At 34.6% G+C, this 9,376-nt stretch overlaps 2 protein-coding genes across 2 annotated transcripts; one reads left to right on the top strand and one right to left on the bottom strand.

The window, feature by feature from the left end:
- Positions 1-672: 672 nt before the first annotated feature.
- On the top strand, positions 673-2,514 carry LOC118491428. The gene is made up of 5 exons (XM_035989208.1): positions 673-813; positions 886-1,001; positions 1,081-1,234; positions 1,317-1,508; positions 2,324-2,514. Exons 1-5 carry the CDS (start codon positions 673-675, stop codon positions 2,402-2,404), a joined length of 684 nt encoding a protein of 227 aa, XP_035845101.1. The 3' UTR covers positions 2,405-2,514.
- A 601-nt stretch (positions 2,515-3,115) lies between these two features.
- On the bottom strand, positions 3,116-6,163 carry LOC110932925 (receptor-like protein EIX2). The gene has a single exon (XM_022176177.1). The coding sequence runs from the start codon at positions 6,161-6,163 to the stop codon at positions 3,116-3,118; it is 3,048 nt and encodes a 1,015-aa protein (XP_022031869.1).
- Positions 6,164-9,376: the final 3,213 nt, after the last annotated feature.

Here is a 9,376-nt window from a genome sequence, read left to right as displayed (position 1 = left end):
GATCAAGTCAAAAGAGGACACAAGGTTTTAAAACGATGCTGCAGAATTTAAAACTGACTTTAAGAGGCCATATCTCGGTCATTTCAAAACCTTTTTGAGGGGGTTTTAGCCTAAAATGTAGTACATTGAGCGGATTATTCACCCACAAAGTTTCGTAATTTTTTAATACCAGGTTTTTCCAAAACTGAATGTCAAAGCTGCCAGCTTTGGACAAATTTTGCGTTAAAACAGCCAGCTTTTGACAGATTGTGCATTCATTTTAAAGTCTACAAGGAAGCCTCCTACTCTATACTATATTTACCTATATTCATGCGGGTAAACTATGATCTGTTTCGTATGTTTTATCATACATACTATACTGATTCTCAAATATCTTTTCAATATTGTAGGTTTGTATACCAAAGATACATATACGTGTAAAGGAAATACTTGAACAATGTCTTAATGGAGATTGGGTCACGTTTAAAAAGATCCCCCAAAACATAAAGACACGCATGTTTGACCGCTTCCAGGTAATTTATCAATTATTTATTTGTATATGTTATGATTATATGTATTATTTATTGCAATTTTATCTTTATTTTGTAGACTATGTATAGATGGGATCCAAAAGCACATCAGAGCATACGTCATTCATTTATTTGCGTGCTCAAGGATTGATTAAGAGGCATAATGAGCGATATGAGGAAAAGTTCTAAAAAGAAAGCCTTAAACGCGAGGGAACGTATTCCCGATGAAGGATACAATTTTGAGATACAATGCAAATATCCGCCCGATAGAGTGCCTCGTAGGAAATGGGAATGTATGTGTATGGTAAGGGTTTTAATAATTTACATTTTTTTGTCTTAATTATTTTTATGTATTATATATCTATTACCACTATAGTCTTGGAACACTGAAGATCGAAAAAGAAGTATAAAGCAGGGAGAGAAAATCGCAAGAATGACTTATGTCGTCATTCAGACGGGTCAATCGGGTATGACGAACACCACCGCAACTTGGTAAGCTATTCATAATTATTACTTTTAGAAACCTATATGAACACTTAAAACTTATAAATTACTACTTCTTTTTATGTAGGAAAAAAATAAAGGGTAAAAAGGTTGGATTCGCAGAAGTATTACTTCATACCCACGCCACCAAAGAGTGTAAAAAGAGATTACATGATGGGGAGATCAATGCAAATGACTATGATAAGTTAGAGTTTGTTACTGATCGTTCAAAACGTTCATATGTAAGTTATCTTTTATCATTTTTTATAACTATTGTATCAAATTTTATTACAATATCAAGCAATTTGTTTTGATAAACTGTAGGTCTCCTACATGAAAAAACTTGAAAGGGTGTATGGGAACACAAATTGCGATGATATGGAAGTGTGGGAGAGTCTGCATCCCGAGTGTCAGGGCCACCAGTTGTTCGGGGTGGGATCTTCTGATCCACATTTTGTGCTGACTGGAACAACATCTTCCATAGCTAGTATTCTAGATGCCCGGCAATCACATGAGGTATTGTTACTATTATGATTGTTTAGCCAATGTTTCCGGGCTAGTCGGACCGATTTAGGGAACCATTGTTTTTTAGACATCGCAAAGAATGTATCTGCATGTATGTGTGTGTTCTAAATAATATATGTAATTGTGTGTAAGAATGAATGTTGTATGTGTGTTTTGAATAAATGTATACTAGATGTAATACTGTTTAAATATACGAAGTGGGGATGGTTGTAAACAAAAATCTATTGATCATATAGGTTTTTAAGCTTTAACCGATTTGAGTAACAATGTTAGGTAGGGAGATCAAGTTTTCATTGGTGATGGTGTTTTTCACATTTAGGCTATTCCATGGAATGTTTTATCTTTTACATTTTTTTATATTCAGGTTATTCTTTAGATTCCTTAGTACATAATTGTGACAAAATATTGAATATGGGCTATTTGTAGGTCATATGATGGTAGATTATATTAAGCAATCTTCTGTTTTGTAAGCCCTTTTTGAGTTGTGGTAAATGGTTAACCTGTTGCTTATGTATATTCATCATTTAGTTTCTATTATATAATGATGTCAAGTTTATGATAAAAATGGGTAGGTGATCACAAAGATTTGTTATTGATATTTAATTGTATATATTATGTATGTGTATATATAAATGCATTTTCTTGTTATATATATGTGTGTATATAAATGTATGAATGTATTTGATATATCGTGTGTGTGTGTGTGTGTTATCTGATATATACTTGTATGTTTGTGTGGGTCATTTTTGGGATTGACCCGTTACTTGTTAATATGTATTAATTATATTCGTTTTGGCAAACTTTAGCTCCAAAAAGTTCAAGCAGAACTAGAAAAGGAACGAGAGGCTCGACAAAACATAGAAGTCCGTTTTGAACAATTTGAATAAGAGCGGGGACAAGAAAGGGTTGAACGTGAACCAGAACGGGAACAAGAACGTGTTGAACGTGAACGAGAGCGGACCGAACATGCTCGATGGCAAAAAAACATGGAAGCAAAGTTTAATAAATTCAGAAAAAAGATTTTTTTTTTTTTGTGTATGTTAAAGATCCTGTTAGTTTTGTTACAAAAGCATGTGTTTTGTTTTTTTTTATTCTAAGATTATAAACATGTTTTTCTGTGGAATCTTTTAGGATTTTCTGCAATATATTTAAAAGATTTTGGTTTTTAATTTTTTATTTTAAAATAAATAATAATTTGATTTATAAAATAATGGGAATTTTGCCAGAAAGTTTAAAGGAACTTATTTTATTATTTATAACCGTGGGAAATTTGTCACAGAGTAAATTTAAAATCCGTGGGAAATTTGTCACAGGGTAGATTTAAACCGTGGGAATTTTGTCACAAACTTCAGAAAATGATTGTTAGAAGCGTGGAACATTTATTTCAAAACCGTGGGAATTTTGTCACCAGATTAAAATATTTAAAATATATTAAAAATATATGTTTTGTGCAAATTTGTCATTAAATAGAAAGAAAAAGTTTATAACCAACTTTGTGGGAATGTTGATGCAAATCTTGCGACGAGTTTAGTTTGTGGGAATTTTGCCAGAAATTTTGTGGGAAAATTGTCGCTCATGCCATTTCCGACGAAGTTTTTTCACACCAAAAAAATTCGTGGGAAATTTGTTACTACTACTTGTTTCCCACAAATTTGCCACAAAATACGCCGTGAGAAAAGACTTGATTTTCTAGTAGTGCCCCAATCTCCCCCGCCGTCTTCTTTTTCTTCTTGGCTTGTATTAGTTGTTGAAGTACGAGGTACACAACCTTTATTTTGAGTTAGTGGAGCTCCACAAAGTTTGTTACCTAAGAAGCTGGACTCTTTCATGCTTTGGAGCTGAGTACTCGTTGGAATTCTTCCACTGAAATTGTTGTTGGACACATTGAAGCTACTCAAGAAATTCAGCATTGACAAGCTAATGGGAAGTTCCCCATAAAGATTGTTCAATGATAAATCAAATGATTCAAGTGACTTCATGCCACCAATCTTCTCTGGGATCCTTCCGGTCAAATGATTTCTTGATAAATTCAATGATCTTAACTCTGTCAGAGATGTTAGTTCACTTGGAATATGCCCAACGAGATTGTTACTCGAAAGGTCCAGCAACATCACTAGTCCAAGAATGGTGTTATATGTGTCTTCTCGTCCCTTTATCACCAATGAATCACCAATAATAGTATAAGCTGATCCACGGCCAAAGTTGAAAGCAAAAAGATCACTTGGGGTAGCTTCTATGCCGGAAAGGATGCTAAAGTTGTTAAAACAACTTGGAATATTTCCATCAAGATTATTATGAGCAAGATCCAAGATTTGAACATCGTTAAGATAACATATCTCATGAGGAATACTTCCGTCCAAATTGTTAGCTCTAAGGTTGAGTAATCTCAAAAGAGTGAGTTTTGTCCCAATCCATGTTGGAATTCTCCCAGTAAGTTCATTTCTGCCAAGTTGAAGGACCTTTAATTTCATCAATTTCATAAGAGAAGACGGTAAACGTCCTGAGATCTTATTCCCGCGCATGCTTAAGAATTCTAAGGAATCTATAGAACCCAATGTTCTTGGAATCTCACCAGACAAATTGTTATTCTCCAAGTTTAAGACTCCTAAACTCGGCCACTTCTCCCAGCAGTCTGGAATGACGCCAGACAAATTATTATTTCCCAAGTTAAGAAACTTTATTTTTGTGACACCATTGGAACACAATAAATGTTGTAGTGATCCTAGCAATTCGTTGAAGCTTAAGTTGACTTCCTCAAGTGTTGCAGGGATAACCAACAACGTTATATTTCCTTGGATGCGATTTTCTGACATATCTAAGTAAGCTAGATTGGGAAATGAATCAAAAAATGACTCCGGCATGGGTGATGAAATGTGTGTGTTACTTATGTCCAATTCCGTTAATTTCTTTTGTGATTGCAACCACAATGGAAAGTCAGGCCCTAAAACCCAAGAGTTCAAATAAAGTTCCCGCAACTGGAAAGCGGGAATCCAGCTTTCAACTTGCGGTCTGAAAATTAAGTTGTTTCCTGCTCCATCTAGATAATTCAAGCTCACTAGTTTTGCAAAGTGAGATTCTGTCACAACACCCGTCAACGAATTGTTAGAAAAACCTAAAGAATTCAACTTTGAAATTTGACCAAGGCTATCAGGAAGGTTGCCATCTAGTTGGTTATTTGAAAGAATTAACTCCTTCAATGATGATAGTCGTCCAATCCAATTGGGAAGGCTGCCGTTTATGCGGTTATCTGAAAGATCCAACACCTCCAATGAAGATAATCGCCCCATTGAGTATGGTATGGGACCAGAAACTTGATTTAGACTAATATCTAACCTCCTTAGAAGAGATAATTGTCCTATAGTAAGAGGAATTATACTATCTATATAGTTCCCACGCAAGGACAATGACTCTAAGGCAGGTGATTTGCATTCAAGAAAACTTTTAAGAAGATATGTAAGAGTAATATTACCAAAACTATTCCATGACAAATCAATCTCTCTTACATTACAAAGATTACCTAATGATTTAGGTATTATCCTGGTGAGTTGATTGTATGAAAGGTCAAGGCTAAGAAGAGAGGTTAAGTTGTGAAGTGAATCGATAAGTGTACTTGAAATACCACAAGAACTAATACCTAATGAGATGAGGTTACTATTGGACAATTCTTCTAATACTAATAAGGAGTTCATCAAATTGTTACCATTCAGATAAAGAAATTCAAGAGATGTCAAATTGCGGAAGCTAGGAAGAGGGCCAAGAAAGCCCATACTTAAATCTAAAGAAACCAGACTGGTCATACTAGATATCCACTGTGGCGGCGCGGATATATAAAAATAGTTACCAGAAAGATCAAGTAAGGAAAGGGACGTTAGATTAAGACGATGAACATATGGATGAATATCTGAGAGTGCACAACTAGATAAATGTAGTTCAACCAAAGAAGGAAGTGTATTGATCACCTGAAGCCAATCAACTGCTTTGCTAAGGTCCACACCACTCATATCCAGGTGATGCAACATACTGAGACCAGACAACCACTGCATATTCATCACGCTTGTTGATTCCTCGTTGAATTCGTGAAAACTTCCAAGACAAAGGACGTTCAAGTTTGAAAGATTCCCTAGTTGTGGAGGGATAGTTCCACCAAATTTGGAATTCGAAAGGTTAAGATATTTAAGGTTTTGAAGAGAACCAATGAATTTAGGAACCTGGATCCCTCTAAAATCATTGCAACTCAAGTCCAAATGCTTGAGTTGCTTTAGGTCCAACAAGGATCTACTTATATCCCCTTCCAATCTCTGTTTTGATGCGTCTGTGTATTCTTTTTCAGTGAAGTAACTAACTGAATAAGCAGGACAATGACCACCATGTCCAGGAAGATGAACCCGATGAACATGACCTGTAGAATTATCACAAGTAATCCCATACCAGTTGCAACAATCTTTGTTCTCGGCAACCCAGGATGCAAGTCGATGAGTTTCATCAGTCAAGCCATGCTTGAACCAGAGAAGTGCTTGTCTCTCGGCGTCAATGCATAATACATGTTCAGAGTTTTGTTTGGATGAGCATGAACGAAACAAGGCCAAAACAACAAGAAGGCACAAGTGAAAAGAAGAGAAACTAGAAAACGAAAGTCTAGGAGTCATATTGGTTGAGTAAAAATTGTCTCTTGATTGTAATTTACAAGATAAATTACATTTATATTCCAGCATTTGTATTCCAAGTATTTATATTCCATGTAAAGGCAAAGTCAAGTAAACACATAAGTCAAATCCAACATTTATTGACGCTGAATTAGTCAAGTAAACTCTTGAAGGTGCCCGGTAATTTCAAAATCAATATATGTGGACATAAATGAGATCTTTGAATGAACAAATAAACTTATTGACGCTGAATTAGTCCAAGTAAACTCTGGAAGGTGCCAGGTAATTTCAAAATATATGTCACCTTTCGGTGTTTGAAATTTTGAAAAATTATATTTAAATGTCTTTTTTTAATGACATGCTATATCACGTTTTTAGGTTGTAATATTTAAGTTATATTGTAATGTTTAAATTATGTTGTAATGTTTTATATTATATTGTTATATTAAATAGATATAAATATTTGATAGAATTAAAAAGAAATGTGAGGAGTCAGCCGAGCAATGGGAGGAGTCAGCCAAAATATGAGGAGTCCGTCAAGCCGTTGGGAAGAGTCAGCCGAGCCAATGGGAGGAGTCTGCCAAGTATATGGGAGTAGTCTGTCGAGCCAATGGGAGGAGTCTGCCAAGTATATGAGAGGAGTATGTCAAGTATATGGAAGGAGTCTGCCAAGTATATAGGAGGAGTCCACTGTCGACACATCACCTTTGTCGGACACATGTAACCTCCTTATTCATGAACTCTTCAAGTTGACAGACGGGCGCATCCCATGTCGCAGGAGTCCGTCCATAGACGTAGGAGGGTGACATTTTGGTAATTTTGGTTGGTCAAGTGACATTTGGGTAATTTTCCCGTTTTATTAATTCAATTAAAGTAAAGGAGCATGATATCATCAGCTATGTATAAAAAGAGATACTGTTACAGATTTTTTTTATAAAAATTAAAAAGTGGACACCAAAAAGAATTTACATGTCAACCCATTTAACGAATATATTAGGCATATAAAAATTAAAAAGTGACACCAAAAAGAATTTACATGTCAACCCATTTAACTGAACATGTTAGGCATATATTGAAAATGACTTGTTATCTAATTTGCCAAAGTTGCCATCACTACCCAAAGGGTAAAGCAGACTTCAATAATGAATGCAAGAAGAGCCTCTATAAGGCTGGTAGGTATGGGATTATGGGATACGACCACCAAGATCCCAATACCATCCCCACGGTCCTAGGCTCATCATGATCGGGAGATCTTCACGCCTACAACGATCTATCCACATCTCTCTTCTCCTTCTCTCTTCATTTAATTGTGATGATGGGTGACGTGGAGGATTATCACCACATCCCATAGGGTGATAATGGCGGATAGTAATAGAGGGGATGAAAATGTGTAGGATGGCTATAGAGTTTTGGTTCATCACAATACCTAGTAGCCTAAGCAGCCATTAATCCATTATTGATTTTGAAGACTAATTTGAGGCAATTAATTATGCCCCAACTTTAGGCCCCACAAATTTTATTTTATTTGATTAACTTATTATATTATGTTATAAGTTATATTCTTAATAAACACATTTTAGTTTATCGTTCGCTCTAATTACGTAGTGGCGAATCCGAGAATTTTCCACAAAGGTCGGGTTTTTTCTATGCTTGTGTGTCTCTTATAAGTTATATTCTTAATATACACATTTTAGTTTATCGTTGTCGGTCCAATTACGTAGTGGCGAACCCAAGAATTTTACACCAAGGTTGGGTTTTTTCTATGCTTGTGTGTCTCTACGCCTGATATTTTGTTTGGATTGTCTTACACAAACTATAATAGCTTGTCATTGTAACCTATAAAACTAAAAGCTACATTGAACTTTCGGAGATAATCATGACCACAAAAAGGTAATACACTGAACACAACATTGTTTAACCATTTAGAAAGAATAAATAAGTTGACTTAAACGAATATGATACTCATTTTCTTTTGCTTTGTTTTTCAAATATATCATGTATAGATTGATCTTTTCAAAGAAAAATTAAAAATCTCAGGGGTTGGTACTAAAAAACTAGTATGAAGTCCACCCACACAGTTAGGGATAAAAAAGAATTATTAGTTAGAAGTTTTGTTTATTTGTACCAAAAAAGTCTCAAGATTGAATTACGTTTTAGGCCTCAAAACAGTGTTACTCGGCCAAATTTCAAGCAAGCCCCGATCAATGATCACTAATCACTTAAAGAATTTTATCTTGAATTAAGGAGATAGGATCAAAGATGGGTTATAGAGAGTGAATTATTTATTGAGTCTTTTATATTTTTTTTTTTGAACGGCAAATTTGGATCACTGACGGACCACTGGAGTATCATCGTGCCACCAGCAGAACCACCCGATCATATCCATCTCCACTAGGCAATAATGCCTATACACCAATTCAGGAGGAAACCCAATAAATCTGGGAAAAACCCCCTTTGTGAGAATCGAACCCATGACCTAATGGTCATAAGCCTTATCCCACCACCAAGATACCACTAGGCTATAATGCCATGGGTAGTCTTTTATATTTTAACTAGGTTAGAACCCCGTGTATTACACGGGTTGAATAAATATAATTTTATATATACTAAGTAATGAAATAGTTACATCTTTTAAAAACCCGTGTATTGCACGATTTAAATAAACACATATCTTACACGAATAATGTAATCCGTTAAAACATTTAGTCATCAAGATGTGTTTTCTAACAAAAGAAACTTTGAGGTATTATTTACTTATTGTAACATCTCACTTTATTTTTTATTAGGTTAGAGAGTTGTGTATTACATGATTTATAACATTTTACTTTGTTTTTTTATTTATTATCAGGTTAGAAACTTACGTATTACTTGATGTCAGATAATCAGCAGAAAAAAAGAAAAGAAATATTTTAGTAAAAAATATTAAATATACAAGAGATAAGCTGGATATTATGATTTAATATTATTATTTCATTGGAGTGTAAAACGGGATAATAAGATCCTTTATTAGAAATATGATTCTTTTTTTTAACGGCTAACTGTTTTCCACGTGTAAATCCACCCTTTTGGAGCTATATCCAAAGGCCGACTACTTCGACCACCACTAGAAATGTATAAAAAATATATATGTTCTATATATATTGAACAAATCCTTTTAACGAAACAGTTGATTAAAATAAATATTTTTATTTTAATATGTGATTATCAGTTATCCTT

The sequence above is a fragment of the Helianthus annuus genome, chromosome 4, assembly GCF_002127325.2.
Source record: "Helianthus annuus cultivar XRQ/B chromosome 4, HanXRQr2.0-SUNRISE, whole genome shotgun sequence".
NCBI classification, from domain to species: Eukaryota; Viridiplantae; Streptophyta; class Magnoliopsida; order Asterales; family Asteraceae; genus Helianthus; species Helianthus annuus.
This window is presented reverse-complemented; position numbering and strand designations above follow the sequence as displayed.